This window comes from Argiope bruennichi, chromosome X2 (genome assembly GCF_947563725.1).
Source record: "Argiope bruennichi chromosome X2, qqArgBrue1.1, whole genome shotgun sequence".
Taxonomy (NCBI): Eukaryota; Metazoa; Arthropoda; class Arachnida; order Araneae; family Araneidae; genus Argiope; species Argiope bruennichi.
In genome coordinates this window covers 21,023,234-21,043,986 of record NC_079163.1, presented here as the reverse complement: position 1 = coordinate 21,043,986, position 20,753 = coordinate 21,023,234, and the positions used below count along the sequence as shown (strand labels likewise).

Sequence of the window (20,753 nt, the reverse complement as noted above, 5' to 3'; positions counted from 1 at the left end):
AAACATCAAATCACACATAAAAATATGAAAGTATCGAGAATCTAAGAATTCAGTTGCAGAGTAACTATTTAAAATTTCCTGCAAAGATTGAAATACCGAATAATTCACAGACAATTTATATGTTAAAAACTTCACTAGTTAAAATTATTTTATATAACTATTCTAAAATTATTTATTATAAATATTTAAAATTATTATTTTTATCGTATTATTAGACTTCAGTGCATCATCATGAATTAGTATATAACAAGATTCTTCAAAACAACAATCCGTTATTTTCCCACATAGGCAACTATTCCAAATGGGATTTCAAAATCCGGTTCATTAATTATTGCAACGAGACTGGCATTGCAAAACAGTGATTTTCCGCTAGAACTATCGATGTTGTTTGAAGAAATACGGAGAATTTCATTCAAAAAATGAGGTTAAAGCACAGTGCGAATCGAGGTGGGCAATGATTTGTAGAAAACAAAAATCACTGCAGGAACTGTTATGTTTTGAAGAAAACATAAATGTATGGTTGTATCCTCAACAAGCTTGTGAAATGATTGAGCTAAAAAAATGAATAAGGTTCTGTCACCATCCAAAAAGTAAGTAATTCAATCATTACAGCATAATGAAAAAAATCCACACAATCTACCGACAAAGAAAACGCTTTTTTTATATGCATGTGTTAATACTATTTATTTATTCAATTTTTTTCATCATTCCTTTAATTAGGATGATGGTTCTTCTTCGTGATTAAATGGGAAAATACAATAAAAACAGTCAATAAATGACAGGGCTTATACAGAATTGTATATGAGAAAAACAAGAAGCGGAAAAAAAGCTACTAATAAAACGGCATTTATTTCCGATGTCTAACGAGATCGTGTTGAATACAATAGACAGTAAATTCGAAAATAACCGTCAAGAGATACATGCTTTATATTTAGGTGGCATTTTATTTACATGCAATCGTTTTCCTTTATTCAACAGTGAATTGCTAATGTGGCGCATTATATTGTTTCTATTCACAAGAAAATATTTATTGATGTGTGGCAAAGAATTCACGGAAATCCTTAAATTAAATTCCGGAAATTCGTACATAATTCATGATTGGAAAATAAAAAGATCAATGCACGTAGATTTAATATAAACTTCTTAGATTTCTTTTTAAATGATGCATTGTGACATTACGACGTAAGAGTTCATCTATTTGAAGATAATCTCAATTTTTCCTAGAGTCCCCGATTTTTATTTTAGTTTAAAAAGCTAACAAATAATTTACAACACTAATAAATATATCAAAAATACATAAATAATATAGTACTTCCAAGAAGAAGTAATCGAAAATCAATTAGGAAGTTAAATTATTTTTTTTAAAAAACGAATTGAAAAAAAAATTATTTGTTCTTATTCACTATCTATGACAAAATAACTCATCAATTTATATGCACTTTTTCTCGGCTAGAGGTTAGATAAATCAAACTACTTTTTAAAAAAAGTTTAATGCACTCTCAGACTAAATCATTCCCACCTGAAACTCTTATCATTAAAGGTCAATAACTACATACGCCATCTCTCATTTAAATCTAAAATTTATTCTTTGCATATCTCTAACAACTGTAGGATTTGTTTTATGAGACGTGTTGGTTTCGAGACAATCATCGTTCATTCAACTCTTAAACAGCATCAAATGTTAAGATGTTTTCAAGGTCATTAAAAAGCGAATTTGTTGTACGTGGGTAGGAAGAACATATGAATATGCGTGGTTAAGAATGAAAAGGCGATCTTCCAAAAATACACCCATCAATAAATTTACATGAATGTTATTCAAACATAATTTAAACGAACTCGCTGCATTGCATCATCAATGAAGTAACATTCGCATATAAATCAACAATATTTCTTACCATCAAACAATATTAATAAGTGTTTTACGCAAATTTAGTGTATCACATAAAATGTATTAAGAGTTAAAACAGCACAGCTGTAAATCTTTCAAACAAATTTGGTGTACATTTAAGAAAAAACATATTTTAAGCCAAATGAAATGTTTACTACGGAAAAAAATGAAATGAGCAAAATCAGGTCGATATTAGCCTATTTATGAAATGGAAATAAATCATCTCAAGAGGAGTCGATTAGATAGTTATCAGATAATATGATCACATAGGCATAACCATTACATCCCGTTTGCCCTCAATAGAAATTCACCTGGCAATATCTTGGTCAAGAAAATAAGCACCAAGCACGATAGTCAACGGAATTAGTGCCTTTTTGGATAAGATATCCAGAAGAAACGGTCCACATATAGTTACCAAAAATGAAGAAAAGTTCCTCACAGCCATCTGGTCACGACATAGCAATTTTTGATGAATTCAATCAGCTATTTTTCAAATAACATTGATTGGAGAGTTCAGTTCAGAGAGATAAACATTCAATTTTGGAATTGCACAAAGGCTATTTTGAGGCGGACCTCGTAATTTTCAACTGAGATTATATGATGACGACGGCAATTGAGCCGATATTGCTTTTTCAAATCTACACACCACATTATAATAGGAAGATGTTGATGTCCATAGGACCCTATGGATTTAATGAATCCTTGGCTAGAGAACACAGCAAATATCTGATGCATTCGAGTCTTCAAACCCCAACTTTATGATGCCATCAAAGTTCCTAATGGTAGCTAAAAATAGCAAAATATAAAATGACTCTTGAACTTCAAACTTAATACAGCCTCTCCTATACCAACTTAATGGACCACACCATTCGCTAGTTTTAAATGAAACAAATCACAAGAATTATTTAAAGCATGAAGTCTATACAACTAAATCTCCAAGAATCTCACCCAAATCAATTTCCTGTATATCTATGCAAAATACGCAATATTAGAGTACTCGCTTACAAAATTAATATCGCTGTTCCATTATCTCTCCAAAGAATAGTTGAATATCTATTTCTATAACGATCACAAGCAGGCAGACTTCAAGTGCCTAGAGGTGTACCTACATAAAATGACACCCAAGGCAAATATTAAAACAGCGCCCCATCTACCCACTCTCTTTATCTTCAATGCAATCTTTCTATTTTGCAGGACACGAAATTTTACATCGGAATCTATAAGAAATGAAACCTAAATAATTGTGTCTAAACATTTTTGAACTACTATAATATAGCCATCGATCAGTGCATCTTACTTACCCTATCGGATTAATTAAATATAAAAAATAAATACAGCAATCATAAAAGCAATTATTATTAATGGAAATATAGTTAAAATTTTAACATTTAAAATCATATTTTAAAACGCAATAACTGACAAATCAAAATTTACGTTATTTGTGATTATTTCAGAGGGTTCCTCAAGATATTTTAATTCAACTCCTGATGAGATTATTGGAATGCATATTTTTTGTATTTTTATAATATATTAAAACTTTCACAAATAACTGTTCAAATGTTTTGTTTACTCCTTTTTGAATTGATTAAAGTATTAATGTATCAAAAACTTCCAAAAACAAATTTCGCAAAATTTTAAAAAAAAACTTTCGTAAAGATTTTATTAAAATATATATATATATTACGATACGCCCTTACGAAACTTATTAGAAGAAAAAAACGTTCATAATTCAATTATTTCTTTTAATACCAAAAGCGAAAATCAACGTGCGTATCTGAGCATCGCAGGCCAAACCGTTTGACTTATTACGACTAAATTTGGTCAAACCGTTTAACTTAATGCTACCAAAGTGGACCAAACCTTTTAGAGGAAAAAAAGTCAAAATACGGCTCTTGCTCAAAAAACTCCAATCACCTATTTTATAGTTACTGGAATTTAAATTAAATTCACAACCAAAATGATAAATAATCTTAATTGCATTTCATACGGTATGTAAACTTGCAATTACAATTTTAGTTCCGTGTCAAATTATAATTTCACTCCATTAGTAAAAAAGTGCCTAAAATACATATTCGCTCAATAAATTCGGTAAAAATGCTACTTGCACCAAAGATCTGTATTTCGCAGCTATTGTTCGCCAATGCTATGCAAGGCATTCGCGCCCCTACCTAAGGTCATCGATTTTATGCGCAAGGGGGGAGGGGAGGAATAAGATCTTAATTCCAAAGTATGCAAGAAATTTTTGGAAAGACAACTTACATTGGTTTGTGAAACTGTCCACGTTTTTATCTTCTCTATTCTGCAATTCCAACTGAATGGGAAGTAAATTCAATCCAGTCCCAAGAAGTAGTGTATATCCAATTAATAGTTAATTATCTTATCCTTTTATTATTGAAAACTTTTTATTGCTTGTGATATCTGCGTTGAACACTTTTATTTATAGCAAAATCTATTTTCAATCTTTTGATTTAGTTTAGTTCGTAGAATTTCAAAGCAATTTGCTTGCTTTTTTTTAAACACTAATTATTTTTTTAATGAGTTATGGGAAAGTTCGTATATAAATATGTCATAATAATCTTATTTATATCTTCTATGTAGTGTTAATTTACTCTAATAACAGAGCCTGGAAAATCTATTTTCATCAAATAATAATCTCACGATTCATTTGTTCTACGATTATATATATTTCTTTGCTTATTAATTTAAAAAATATATTTTTAAACGTTCATGATTTGATTGTATTAAATAATTATTTGAATTCCAGAAATTTCTAGATAAAATAAATATCTCGAGATGTTGAAAGGAGAGTAAAAAAAGTTTTAATTTTTACGAATTTGAAAAAAGAGAGTTAAAAATTAAATATTTACTTTTCTCTTAAATACAAGTAATTTACTTCTCAATTTTGTTTCCCCTAATAATGGCGCTCAGGGCACTTGCCCCTCCTTAGTTACGGCATTCCATGTCCCTGTCAGTTTTCAGCGGACAATATTTTATACTTTCATCCGCTTAGATTTTATAGTATAATGCATGAAATTAAAACGGTTATCAACAGGTTTTTTTTAAAAAAATAATTAATTAACCTGATATGCAGATAAGTGAATATATGCAGTTGTGAAAATATGTCTTAGTGGAATTTCTACTTCTATAAAATTTAAACTACATTCGAATAATCAGCACTGGCCATAGATCAAATCAAAAGATGAATATTTAAATAGAAGAACTGAGTTAAGTTGACTAATGATCGTAAAAACCTTATATATAGAGTTATGACTTCCTATGTGGGAATTTACATCTGGCAAACATAAGAAATGCAACAAAAAAAAGGCACGAAATAACAGGAACAATTTCTTTTTATACGATGCGGATGACAGATTTCAACAATAAATGTAGCACGATATATTGAACCAAATGAAAGTAAAAACTATAGTATCGGCAGCTGAACAAATGCATGCGTTATAAACTAAAATCTGCAGAATGTATATAAAGAATTACGACAAAGAAATGTTTGTTCAGAAGACGAATGGAAGTTTTATTTACGAAAAACAAACCAAATTAAAACGGGTTGGAATAAGGGCGAGACCACAAAGTATTAAATTAGAAAGTTTTACATATAAGAAATATTAAACACATTATTTTACCTCTTTTCTCCAATAAAAGAAATGAAAGAGTTTTTTAAAAAAAAAAATGCTATCTGCAAACGACTTTGGTAAAATTTAAAGCATTTTCAACAACAGAGCACATTTTGAAATTATGCCCAGGTTAAATTTTACAGAGAATTTTAAGCTAAAATGTTGTGAAACTCAAGTTAGCTAGTCAAAGATAATTTTACCTCTAATAAGCAATTGAAATTCGATGTAAAAATACTCGACTCCAATATTTATTAAATAAAAAGACAATACTTGTGACGAAAAATAAAAAAATGAATAATTTTTTGGAGAAAGCCAAAAGATAAAAGGAAAAGGTTCTGCCCTACGGAAAACACTAAAAAAAGCATGATATCCAAAAGTAAAAAGAATCTTTTTTAACAAAGAATTTAACTCGTCGTTAAAACTTTCCGAAAAAAAAACCCAGTAAAATGGTTAAAACTTTAAAAAAAAAGCAAGTGAGATTATGCATTTCAGGTTAAATATAATAGCAAATAAACATCTTCAAAAGAATTTTCTAAAAAATAAACTATTAAACAGTTTGATGCAATTCCATTGGGACAGTGAGGGAAACAATAGAGAGAGTTTATTTTACTTTTCTCTTGAATAAAGAACAATATGTGAAACAATATGCCTATCATAGCATTATCAATTTTTAATGAATTCTCAGTTTTTATTTTAAAAATTTAATAAATTGCTAACTTTTCGTTTTGGAATTTAATTCAGTTGAGCAAGTAGTAATCTTGATTTTTATTATCATTTTAAATGCTGTGCTATATTTTGATGTGACTGTTATTACAATGCATTCTCGCCACCAAACACGGTTTCAACTTCCTGGTGAAACTGGATCAGCGGAAAAGAGGAATAATCACTGACATTCGAAAACCCATCCAGGAACACAAGTCAAGGGCGTGATTCACGTTAATCATAAAAGACCAAAACCAAACTTAATAATTTAATATTTCAAAATGTAATCAGTAAAAAACAAATGCGGTACAGCTGACTGATAACTTTCGCAACTGGCAATTTGTAAATGCAAATATACAATATATTACAAATTTCTCGAAGTTGACAAAAATGTGTTTTCAGAAGACAAGCTGAAAAGTCACAATATCCATCAGAAGATGAAAAGTCCTTCTTCCATAAAAAGACCATTAATCCAAATGAAGTGAAGAAGACAATGGTAAGGTTCCATTAACTTGTCACAAAACTTTAAAAAATTCCAATAAGATCAATGATCGCTACGTAAGTGCAATATGTAGAAATAAAATATATATTAAAAAGTAAGTGTATATCTAAACTTTGACATGCTTTTTTTTCGTTAATTTTAAGCTGCCAATTAACGAGAAGGAAAAAAAATATGCTTACAAATATTCTTTAAGCAGACGCAAAAATTATCTCTGTGAGAAATGAGATGTGACAAAGGCTGTGAGAAATTTTCTAATAAATTTCGTGATTTTTTTAAAGCCATTTTTGGAATTAGTAATTTAATATGAGCATCTGCTGTGCCTTTTTAGACCCCCCCCCTCCAACACACACACTTGTCCTGGTGAAAACCTTCGTTTTGATTCACAGAAATATCACATAAATGCTTGGTAGCATCTAGAAAAATTTTGGGTGAATTTTTGTGGTGAAGCAATTTTGAAATTCATATTTAAAAGCAAAATGTGAATTCATATACTTATTGAATCTAAAATAAATGAATGCATTTTTTCTTTACAAATAAAATAAATGTTCAATGGTTACAAATTATATATCTCCCATTTAAATATACTAAACAAGTTTGTTTAAGTCCAATTTTTATTTCTTAACCTAAATAACATGCATTAAAACACGCATGTTGTGTCCAAAAAAAAAATTCAGTCTGCTTATTAACCCTTTTTTTAGTAATATAATTTTCACAGTGCTCATACACAATATTGCTTTAATATATAATAGATTTAAAAATACTAAAACAACTTGAAGATACCATTTTCTTTGTCATATTAGCATTAGTGAAAATTGTATTATTATCAAATATTTCAGAATTCTTTTTTTTTATTTTTTATTATAAAATACGTGTTTAAACAGAATATTTCTAATAAATTTTTTTCAGAATTTCCCCTCCCCACAGATTTATTAGAACACTAACAACATGTCTACCTATCATAAATAATATTAAAATATAAAATTTCATACTTAATTTAGTTTCAATGGGAAACAACCATAAATACATCTTTAAAAGTGATTATCATAAGTGTTAAAGGCTCAAGAATAATTTATCTTATAATAAATAATGTTCCTTAATTTTGTTAAGACTTTTACATTTTTAGAGAATTTTAAAATCAAAATATATAGTCAAAAATAACCTGTATGCAAATTCTTTCTAGTATTATATTTTTTTGTTTGTTTAATTGTATGTTTTATGTAATATTTAAAATCTATTTTAACTATAATAAGTAATGTTGATTATGTATGTATTAAGTTTGTGTCATATGGAAAAAGAATACAATCTCATCAAATATTATTGTGCCCTTATTGGTTTTAATTTACATATCAGCACAATTTTTAGTTTTGATTTATGACAAATAAAATGTAGTTTTATATAATTTTTAAAAGTCTTACAAATATAAATCTGTCTGAAGTTAATCTGATTGGAGTAAAAAACAATTATAAGGCTAATAAACTTCCCTCATATACAAAAAGTCTTTTTCAGTTTGCCAAATGTAGTTTTAGTATTTATAGAATAATGTCCAGTTATTTCATTATCTAATTACATCATTCAAAGGTTCAGAAATGAAAGAATAAGAATGTTAAAAATATTTTACTATATAAAAATGAAAATTGCTTACTAAGTATCATATAAAAATATTATAATCTTACAATTTCAATGACTTAAATGACGTATTACAAAAAAAAATTCTTTTGAAATTAAAACTGTTAAATAAATTAATCATCCAAGAGCTCAGTAAGACATTAATTTAATACATATTAAATATAATAATACTTTATACTAAAAAAAGGATTAAATTTAGTGATTTTAGGAATTTGTAGTAATTACACAAGGCATTAAACTCATAATTTTAGTACTGGGAGCATCTAATATCCAATTATCATTCAATAATCCAAATAAATAAAACTGTGCAATTTAAAAATATAAATCTTAAGATTTATTTATCAATATTTTTTATTTCCTTCATACATTTTTAGTTTAGGCTTCAATCAAACTTAAAATTTTTCGCAGAAACGTTGATTATCGAGGAATATAGTGATTTTAGATATTAATGAAGTTATTCTGGTATCGACTGGGCAAAACTTTCAATTACTATCAAAGTCAGGATTATAAATCTGACAAAAAAAAAAATAGGCCAATGAATATAATTATAGCTTTTAAAGTTTTAATAGGATGAAAAAAGGGGAAAATAATCCTTAGAAGGATTAAAACAAAATTAAATGCATAGAAACTATCATAAAATCTAAATTGTCATTTAACTTAACTCCAACCATAACACACTTCATATCCATAAGTAGAAAATCACCTATAAATAAACCCAATTTTTAAATTTTTCTTCATTGACTTAGCCTCAAAAATTTTAAATAGTTAGAAAAATGAACTGGAACTTCTATTTAGTAAAAATGCTTAGATTAAATTTTTTAAGAAAAGGTTATTTTTCTATTTTGCATAAAGTAACATCTATCCAGCAGAACAAAGAACTATACAACATTCAAACAGTTTTAATTAAATATGGATTATTAATTTCATAAAATAATTAACAAGAAAAATCCTGAATTTTCCTTTAAAGGTTTTTATAAGAAAAGGTAAGATGAATATTAAAAAATAAATGAAAGTATAAATTGCAAATTCAAATGAAATGCACGATATTTTACCAATATGCGCACAAAAACTTAACAAAACTAATTTAGGTTTTAGCTTTTGCCTTAAATAGCTTCAAATAACTTTTTTTAATGATTGAATATTATAAATTCACCACCTCAGATTAGAATTATTTTCTTAATTGTCACATGTGTATTCCATTAGTATTTATAAAAAATGAAGTTTGTAATATAACTAAGAAATTGACAGACATAGTCAAAATATTTCAGAAAAAAAAATAATAACAGCATTTATGTTTGTTTTTACATTTATACAGATAGATATCTCATTTAAAATTAAAGTAATGTTTAGTTTTTGAATGTACAAATTAACTGTATTAACAATGCATATAAGAAATGATATTAATTAAAAATAAAGGAAAAATTCAAAAAATTAGAATTTTAACATTTATTTGAAATTTGTCTTCTTTTAGATACATACAGAATCAGTAAATGTTTCTATTAATAAATATAAAAGCTTTTAATGCAATCAGAAACTTTTCAACAAATTGTAAAGTATTACATTTTTAATGTCTGTTTCAAATTAATAAATTTGTATCTCAAAAAAGGAAATTATGAAAAATATACATAATTTTTATTTCAACTATAATCGGAATTGTATGCCATTTTACTTTAAAGTATTAAAACCTCATTTCAAATTGTAGATGAGTATCATGGTTTCCAAAAATATCAACGATAATTCTATGAAATATGAGAGTGCTGTAAATAATTGCTTTTATCATTTCTCATTTAACGGTTAAATACTTTTTATACTTAAAGAAAAGCTGAAATATTTGATCCTGAATGATAATCATAATGTCATTAATAATTAAGCAGATAACAGATTACAAAATACTACTAAATTTAATCAATCCAGCTGATTTCAAATTTCTGTTAAATAATAATTGAAAATTTCCATTTCTAAAAAGGTACTTATCATTGGAAAATATGCAAGCTTATTTATACGTGAAAAAATTTGAAAGTAATTGACATATTACAGCTGCACATTAGATGAATACTATTTCTTCATATGCATGAATTTCCACTACTGAATTTTTACATTTCCTTTAACTAAGTACCACCAATATTATGTTTTTAGATACTGTTTGGCATAATATGACATAATTTCTCTAAATTTATGCACAAAAATCTCCAACCATTTAATGTTTTATGAAATTCAAATCAATTTTTTAATTGTTTCTTCTAATAACAGTTTTATTTTTATTGTACTTTCAATATATTTTTGTTATTATTCATTAATTACTTATATTTTCTTTAAGAAAAATATTGAAAAAAATCAATTAAGACAGTAAATTCCCATTAATCACAAGAGAATAATTAAAATTTTAGATACATGAATTCAAAAGAGATCTATTTTTGGAAAATCATCTATGTACTTCAACATATTCAAACACGTTTTTTCTTAAAAACGAATAAAGATTTTAATTTATTAAAAAATTACATTTGAAAATTTATTTGTAAAAATATTTAAATCAATCTAATTCTACCATGTTTACTTTGTGAAATGTAAAACATTTTTGATCATTCAATCATACATTTGATCACAACCTAAATGTGATAAAACTTGGTTCTAAAATAAAATTAATAACTGACAATTAAAAACTTACCAAAGTATGCTCATATCCAAGAGCGCTTGCATTATTTTCCCTTCGGTTTTCAGCCATCGCGATCGCTGACACCTGTTTCTCTAGCGAACTATCCTGAATGAGAGCAGACGAGATCGTCAGTTGATGCAATCGAAACTAGAAATGTTTATACGAAGTTATCGTTGGCGCTTTTCTTGCTGTTACGATTGCGATGACGAAACGGCATAAACTTTTGACAGCAGCGGTTAACAGTTAATAAAAATATTATTGAAAACATTTCATAGAACAAACATTTCAAGAACATTTCATAGACATCAAACACAGAAATTATGTTTGATGTTGGTAAAGAAATATAAATAATTTGAAAGATTTACAAAACAAAAAAAAGTGTACGAGATACATTCATTATTACATGTTGTTATATTTACAGAGAAACTATAAGAATTAAGGAAAAAGAAATTTTATCTGGTAAGCACGCATTGCAAATAGTTACAAATTTTGTCGTCAGATGCCGTTGGTCGAGTTTGTAGAGATGAAACAGGTGGGCGAGTGCCGCACCAAACAACAAGAAAATGTGCCAATAATATATTATTTGATATTAATATTTCCGAATTAAAATAGATAAACGAACTTAGAAAAAGAAGAAATAGTTGAGTATAAAAAAAAAAAATGAAGGCTAACGCCCAAAAGCAAGAGTGTTGAATGCTAAGAAAAGAGTTAAAAATTTCTTTAAATCATTCTTTTGATATTGTTTTTCTTAAAACTTATGAAGCATTTTATGAAGACTGCTCGCCATATTCTAAACATAAATTTTTTGTCCTTAAAAATTTCATAACTCATTGGAACAAACTCCAAGTATACGTTGTATATTTGGAATTCTATGATCTTGGCTGTAAATATACGACGCGAATGCGAGAATATCACATTATAATAAATATAACAAATAATTTATATTCAAAATGCTATCATGATTTAAAATACATAAACTTAACAAAAAGAAATGATGACAATAAAAAATTGTCAATAATTTATCTTGGTATACAATTATTTTCCTTTTTAAGTAAACAGAGTTATCTGAAGTAGTTTTAATTTCGTACTAATTCATTAGTAAAAAATTTTATGGAAGAAATAAAATGAAAAATTCCGTTACTTCTTCATGATTGAAATGATTTTATTTTGTCTTCCAATGAGACAGCAGAATTTTTCCGGAAAGGGGCGAAACATCTCCGAAGGCGAGGCCAACAAAATTTCACAAATTCAATTTTGTGTTATCTTGAAGATTATTTCTAATTTACTTTCAAGATAACTCAAAATAATTAATACCATATTTAAATTAAATTGATAATGTAATTAATTACTTTAATCATATTTGTGTGGTCGGGGAAGATGGAACAATGAGAAATAATATAAAATTCAGTATAAATAACTTATTCCAAATTAAATGTATCGCACTGACAATAGAAATAAATTTTCACATTATCGAAACGAATATAATTATCAACTTGTTAATAAACTTGACAACTGAACAATGCATTATACTAACTGAATTAAACTTACTTTAATTAAATGGATTTATATGAAGATATATCATTAAAATTAAACGTTCAAGAACTTTCCAAAATCAAATTTGGATTGTTCATCTAAATAACAATTATAGTTATTGATGTCATTTTTGACGAAATAAATAAGTGCTTATTTAAAATAAATTTGCTATTTCTCAGTACAAAGTAGAGCATTACTACCAAACTTTTTCAGTCAAAAAGTAATTTTGGTAGAATTTTTCTTCTGAAAAAATGTTTAATGTAAATATTCTTTTAAATTAAAAATTTTCATTTTTGATTTCCCCAAATTAAATCAATTATAATTTCCTTTAAAAATAACAATCTTTCTAAATAACGCGGAGAAATATTCAGATGCTGTAAAATCCATGTAAAAGTAAGAATCATTTTAAATAATGCGGAGAAATATTCAGATGCTGTAAAATCCATGTAAATCTCTTATACATTTCTATTGTTTAAAAGGATTTTTCCATAAGTTTGTTGAGTGTTTAAAGGTAAAAATGAAAAATGTTGTATTTCATTACAGTGCTATTTGATTACAGATCAACAGTGCTATTTGATTCAGTCAACATTCCATGCTATATAAAGAACGAGATCTTCGAAATTAGATTATCAATAAGCTGAATTTCCTAAAAGCTGAATTCATTTCTTTTATATTTAAAAACAATAAATTTGCATATGATATAATCGACCAAAAAGATATAATTTTTTTCAAAAAAACATAATTACTAAATTATAATTTTTTAAAAAATTATGCACATTTTATTTATTGTTCCATTTAGGACAGTTAAATTGAACCAATCTTCATATGTTTCGCATGCTTTATAATTCATCTCAATAATTTTAATATGAGGCTTCCAAAAAGTAGCAAAGGATTCTAAGTGAATAAAATTTTATAATGAAGAACGCTCTATATTAAAAAATAGAAAGAAAAATCTCGGTATTTTTAAAAAAATTTTTATTGGAAATCCCAATAAATATCCCAATAAAGAAGAAATATCCCAATAAAAAAATATTGGGATATAAAAATAAAGAGGAAATTACATTGTTTTTTTTTTTTTTTTTTTTTTTTTTTTTTTTTGTAAAATTTGGTAAACTATTATTATATTTGAACCTTCTTGGAAATATCAGGTGAAAGATTGTTTAATGTACGAATCCAAAAGAATAGAGATAAAACAATGACATATATCCTAGAATAAATGCAGAATGTTTTAGGTCGGTGCAGGGCAAATATTAAAAATATGAAATAATTCTTCAACTGGAGAGTAAACTTCTAGGAAGACTCCTTGTGCTAATTGTTGTGTTTCATAAATTCCATAACCTCATATATATTTTTTATTGATTAAAAATTGAAAGGTAGATGCAATGGACTAGCTGTTAAGTACTAGCAATGAATTTATAAACTGAAAAAAGCCCCCACACATTTAGCAAGAGAAGTGAAAAACCCTATCAAAAATTTCCTGAAAACTGTTGCAATCTAGCCTGTGGCAGATTTAGGTATTTTGTGGCCATAGTCAAGGGAATTATGAGGCCCTTCTTTGTATAAACTGTTCAATATTTTTTCATATTTCAATACAAATTTCAAATTTAACTAACATGTTCAAGATTTATTTTATATAATAATTATTTTATTAATTTTGTAAAAATGTATAGTTTTTATTTATTTATTTACTACAACTCATGATTGCGGAGCATTCACATTCATGCACAATTACATTTAAACAAACACTTGATATTTATATTGTGATGACCAAGTGAATGTAATCAATACTTGACAATATTATTCGAATATTTTATAACTCGTAGAATTTATAATTTTAATAAATTTATTTATATGACAATTAGGATACTAACAGAGCCTGCCTTAGGAGCTGCTAGGCCCAAGTGGAAAAAATTTTCGATAATATCTGGTTTCCAGCCAACTTTCACCAGAATATGAAAAGAATTTAATTATTTAAGAAAAATACTTTTAAAAAGCAGGTCTATTAGTGAACAAAGAAATAAAATTTTCGTATTGTAATTGTCTTTTACTTTTTAGTTCATTAATTATTATTATATATTATGGAGTATTAGAATGAATTTTTTTCTCAAATTCACTTTCGAATGGTACCATTAACATGGAATTAACATTTATTTTAAAGATTATTTCATAAGTTAATTCTCAATAAACTAAGACTGTTTGTAGTCATAAAGAATACAAACGTGTGTACAGTTTCAAAAACTGTACACTCGCTTTTCATCGTATCAACTTTCCACATCAAGAAATGAGTGGAAATTCCGTTATAAAGAAAGACATTTCCATTCATTACACATATTGTAAATTACATTATAAAGAACATTAGAAAGAAAAATAAATAATATATATCAAATGCATGATTTATAAAAATTAGTATTTTTTAATTTAAAATCAAAATTTTTATTATTATTTAAATGACTGTGAAAAATGTGTTAAATCGTACTATTTCAGATTATCCAAAATTTCTATGAAGGAAAAAAAAATAATAATTATTTAGATATTAAGAAGGGGAAAAAACTGTTTCAAAATTCAGTTCAATTTGAATTTTCATTCATCACTATTATGTCTAAGGCATTCGAGCATGAAAAAAAAGGGGGGGAGGGGACTCTTATTTTTCATTCCAACAGTTGAAATATTTTCCCTTTTTTATTTATTTATTTCATGATAAACATCTCATGACAGTTTATATCTGCATACAATTACATAGTATTCAAACAAATTATGTTTTGGTAAGCAAATAATGAAAATGGAATTTGGCTCATTCAAAGCAGTCGCAAAACCACGATTCATTCAAAAATGTGAATTAAGAAAAACTTCTACCATAAATGTGGCATGAATAAACGATGAATCTTAAACTAAAATAGGCAAAAAGTTATTTATTCATTATATTTAACAATTTTAATAAATAATAAATGTATAAACAAAGCATGAAGTTTCAAAGATCAATGAAATAGCATTTGTTAATAAAAAAAAGTTGATAATTTTATAATAACAATTATAATAAATTTATTTAAATGTTTTAAAAAGCCAAGAAATTAAGGAAATTTCGAATATCTTTCTTTTTATTGGATGCACTGAATAGAGCACAAGGGAACATAAAAAGCCACTTATTCGCTATCATTGTGGACATTGTGTATGGAACTAATGGAAATAACTCAAAAATGAATAATAATAATAATAATTTGAAGGATAATAATTATGATTAAACCAAACAAAATAAAGTCGCCTTGTAGATGATATTTTAACATTATATTTATAAGAAAATTCAAAGGCGCCAGAGAAAAAAAAAATTAAAACTGCGCCGTATTAGAATGAAAAACGTTAAAATTAGCCAAGATACTCATGAATCTATTTGGGTCCATCTACTTCGAACCCCTTTTCACTAATTTTGCAATTCAGGACGCATAATCCAAGATTTTTTTTCATTGAAAAATATTTTTGCTATTGTCATTTTTAAATATTTATTCCAAATAACGGTTATTTCTAATACAATTTAATTTTAAAGATTTAAATAAATTATTATTGATGATGAATTATTAATAAAAATTAATATTTAATTTGTTAATTTAAGTACAGAGTGATTAAAATAATTTTTATTTTAGCTTATTTTTTAATTTTACTTAAAACAGTTTACTTAATTTATTATTTAAATAAAGTGTTTTCTAAAAAAAAAATGAAAGTAAAAATAAATGTACTTCCTGAAAAGTTTTTAATTCGATATTCTGTCAATAGATGGCAATAGCAGAAAGAATGTTTATAGAAGGCGGGTTTCCTTTTTGTTTGGTTATCGTCGACAGGAATTTCATCTTCGAAAGAAGAAAAAAAAAGACCAAATATTCTATAAGTTTGTATTTATGATAATTTCAGAAAACGATACGATGAAATATCTCTGGGAAAAAGCAACAGCTTTAATTCAAATACGTTAAGTTAATTTATAAAATGGATTGGTTGAAAAATTGCTTACATTTTAAAGACGTAAATTTAGTGGATGATCCAGAAAAATTCCCCAAAACATATTTTAAAACAATAGTTGAGACAAAAATTGAATGCACATTTACAGGAATGATAAACACAGTATAAAAATACCTATTTTATTTTATTATATATTTATTATAATGATATTTCGACAGTAAAAGCGATAAATACATATATTATTTAAGATTAACGTTAAGGTAATAATAGTTAAATTTACGATTGGATGTTCACAAAATTTTGCTTCTAGTATTCCTAAAATGATCATTTTTCGGAAAAAATAGGAATCTGTTGGAAAAGCTTTAATTCAATATCTTTAATCTTTGATAATGATAAGAAATTTACATTAAGGACTAATATTTAAAAATCTGCATTTCGTGAACGACATTAAATGGAACGGCTAAATTTTTATTCCAATAGTGCAATACCTTTGACTTTTTTAAAATTCAGGCAAAGACTTAAAATTATAATATTTAAGATATCAACAACTTTCAATGTTTATATTAATTCTTTTGGGAAAAGACAAGGGGAAATTCTATTATGGAAATGTGCAAATCATTCTATGTATATATTCTCTTGCTTTTTTTTTTTTTTGCGACTTGAATTATTCATCGGCATAATTATGACATCACAATTTTAACAGCATTCTATTTATTCGATGATAGCCAGGAAAATAATTTCTGCCAACAGCTAAAAAATTTTTAAGTAAACTAAGAAAAAAGAAAAAAAAAAAATAAAAATTTTGAGGTGAAGTTTCAGTGCGTCATACCAAAGATTTTGTAATGATGGAATTTATGAAGTAATAGTGCTTTGTTAATAAGTGAAGATCTCAGAAAGTAGTAGACGATGAAGAAGTAGAAATTAATTCCCTTATATCAAAAACTGATTTCAGTATTCCTGGAGATAATTGAAACTAAAATACAAAAACCAGAATCTTTTATAAGTGATGATATTGCTCTTTCGTCTGATATTTTAGGATATGATCGCACATATTGTAATAGCAAATGAAACTGGAAAATGTTAGAAAGCAAGATAATTTGAAATCATTGTATACGATTAGATTTACAAGTTATATTTTTTAAAAAAACTATTTGAAAATTATTTTTGCAAAATAAAATGAAAGAAAATACATATTGGCTTAAATTGTCAAAAAACAAGAGATTACGTCAACTGCTATCTTTCCAGTCGAATTTACCTATTAACCATTCCCTCGGGGGGCTGCGACTCGAAATGAGGATGAGATGCTTCCGGCATGGTGGTTGGATCTCGCCACCTTGGAGGGTACACAAATAGGTGGAGGATCTGACTCCTCCCATCGATGACGGGACGTACTTCTTTCGGGGATGGTTGTACCGTCGCCGGTGATGGCCTTTAGGACTCAACCACAGTTCCCACCAGTGCTGCTGTTGCGGCGGTCCGGTCAATCAGCCTTATGGTTAAATCCGTGTGCCTTTGTAGCGGGTCGGAGAGTCAGATGATTGACTTACCTGTTAACCAATACACATTTCACTTCTTGTCATTTATATCTAATCATATTTCCATATTTAGTAGATTCTCTTTTGGAGTGTAATAATCCATTGAATTTTCTGTAGGGATTAGAAGTTATTTATTAATAGAAATATCCGAAGAAATTTTGATAAGAGTAAAATAATTATATTTTCTTTTTCTTCAGAAGTGCTAACTTTCACTAATATTAATGCAAATTTTGCAAGAAAAGTTAAACTGTGGGTTCAAATAATCTTATTAATCAACAAATATTAATTATAAATCCTGCATATTAATTCAGTTGTCGATATAAATGGCTGGACGAAAATGTCATACTTTTATTTCCCCACTTTCAATAATTTTCTAGGTGCAAGGGGTAAAATGGATATGATTTCGTGAACTCTCCTATAACCTTTACATTTCTTGGAATTTGTGGAGCGCCAGTCTCGTATATCCTTTGAGTGAGCTTTCATTTTTTCTCTCTGCTACTCTTATATTATTTTTTCCATTCTTTTAGCATTTTTATTAGGACGGTTTTATATTCTAAAATGTATGTGGCCTCTTCAGATACAATTATGATAGGGCGCGAATTCCTCAGGAAAAGAAAGGAAGGGGGGAATACCGGATATATTATTCCGTAACTTTTTTAATTATTATTAGCTGTACTTTATGTCATTATGAAATTATTATGATATCGATACAATCATGCACTGCTAATTTAATGGATTGTATTTTTCTCGCTTACAAGTTTACAAAATTTTGCTCAATAGCCTCAGCGTTGAATAGATGAGGGATTTGTTAATATCTTTCCCTCCCAATAAAATAATCTTTGTGGTTTTAAATATCAGGATAAAGGATGACATGATATATGTTCCTGCTGCTTCTCACAAGGAGCAACCATAATCATAACCGACTATTCCGACCTGCCTCTAAGGCACACGGATTTATCTGACTGGCCTGACGGCCATGACAGCAACATTACCGGCCACGGTACAACCCTTCCCGTGGGAAGCATGTCCCGTCATCGGTAGGAGTTAACAAACCTCCACCATTTCTGTACACACTAGGGTGGCGTGAACCAACACTATACCGGAAGCTTCTCATTTTCACTTCTGAGATCCCCTCCCGGAGGGAGTCTCTCACGGGCAAGATCATTTTAAAGTTTACAAGAAATGTCGTTAGTAAGATTAAGTCGCCAAGCTTGTCAGTAAATTCATTTAGCAATCGTTTTGCAAATGACATAAAATAGCGATTTTCTGAGTAAACTTACACTAACAAACGAAAATAGAAACAAAAATATTAAATCAAGATTTAACGATCAAAAGTTAAATTCATAATTCAAAATTTTAACTTCATGTGATTGAGTTTGAGCATGTATTATAATAATTTTATTCTATTTCTTTTTTGAAGCGTATTAATATATTTGAAGTCGTTTAAAATTCTATTTGGCTCTCTTCTTTCACATTTTGCTAGTTTATAGAAACTAATATCTAATTCTACCATTTTTTTTTTTTTTTTCAAAAATAATGATTTGTTTGTTTTTCTGCCTTCAATTTTAAATAATTTCTTTGAATGGTTAACATTCAAAATTATTAATGCCAGCTATAATTCTGATTACTGTAAACGACGTTAAATATTTTTTATTTTATCGTCTTAATCGTATTATTACTCAAGTTTATGGAGAACTTGCTTGTTTCTGAAGGTGGTTAGTATTAAATCAAATACAGTTATAATGTGTATCAAGACATGGCCGTCGAGAGATAAGGCCTCAATGCTGCTTCGTGACCTCATCATCGCTACGGCGAGTCTCTACCGATTCGGGAATGGCGAACTCTTGCATAAATTGTTTTGTCTCCATTTTATTTGGAGATTCGTATCCTTTTACTTTCAAAATTTGTTGGGAATTTCATTTTAAGTTCAAAGGAAATATACTAAAATCATAACGTTCCCTTTTCGTTGATATTAAAATTGCTAACTAAATAGAAATAAAAACTTACGTTGAACTTTACCAAACATGGGAGGGTTTTTTTTTTTATTATTATTATCTATCTTTAATTCTCCGATTGTTTAAGGGAAAGGGGTATTTTTAATCCTTTAAAGTAAAAATTTATGATAAAAGCATCTCTTTAAAATATAAATTGCAAATTTTTCAAGCATTTAAGTAATTTTGTCGGTTTTCTTGAGGGGGAAAGATAATAAATTTCTTCCATACCAATTACTTAATATGACAACTAAAAATTATTATAAATATTTGTTCTATTTTATTATTAAAGTTTTATTTGATTTCAAGTGTATTTTTCCTGAGAGAATATTTACAAATATGATAAACATATTTAAACTATTGGCGATTAAGAGTCAAAATCAAATAAAAGACCAAGATCTTGAAGAAAATAACAGACGTGTTTGCTTACATTACCCCCCTAAAATGCTTAACAAAACAAATCGCACAGTTTACAAATTATAAAAACATGACATCCATGCAAACTCTATCCCTCCCCATGTCAAATGTTAAGCCTTAAATAATGCATAAGTGAAAACTTTTACAGCATAATTTTACTAATTTTAAAACATCAGTGAAATATTTTCTCATTGATTCCACAATAGGCAACATTTCTAAATTATTTTTAATGTCAACATTCTTTTTTTCCCTCACGAACACAAGGTCTACAGTGACAATCAGTTGATATAGCTTTTTTACCAACCTCTTTAAAATATAAAAATAAATTAAAT

The 20,753-nt window shown here is 27.2% G+C and overlaps 2 protein-coding genes across 3 annotated transcripts in view; one reads left to right on the top strand and one right to left on the bottom strand.

Moving 5' to 3' along the window:
- The window catches only part of LOC129960218 (chloride channel protein 2-like), a 119,757-nt gene extending 108,575 nt beyond the window's left edge, over positions 1–11,182 (bottom strand). Inside the window, exon 1 of the mRNA XM_056073461.1 lies at positions 11,013–11,182. Within this exon, the coding sequence (XP_055929436.1) occupies positions 11,013–11,069 (57 nt within the window). The 5' untranslated portion in view covers positions 11,070–11,182. The remainder of the gene's footprint in view (positions 1–11,012) is intronic.
- LOC129960219 (survival of motor neuron protein-like) overlaps positions 1–20,753 on the top strand; it is a 92,184-nt gene that overhangs the window by 21,014 nt on the left and 50,417 nt on the right. Inside the window, exon 2 of one of the 2 annotated variants that reach the window (XM_056073464.1) lies at positions 6,622–6,715. The exons of the other annotated variant lie outside the window; for it this stretch is intronic. Coding sequence (XP_055929439.1) covers positions 6,713–6,715 — 3 coding nt within the window. The 5' untranslated portion in view covers positions 6,622–6,712. The remainder of the gene's footprint in view (positions 1–6,621; positions 6,716–20,753) is intronic. 2 annotated transcript variants of the gene reach the window in all.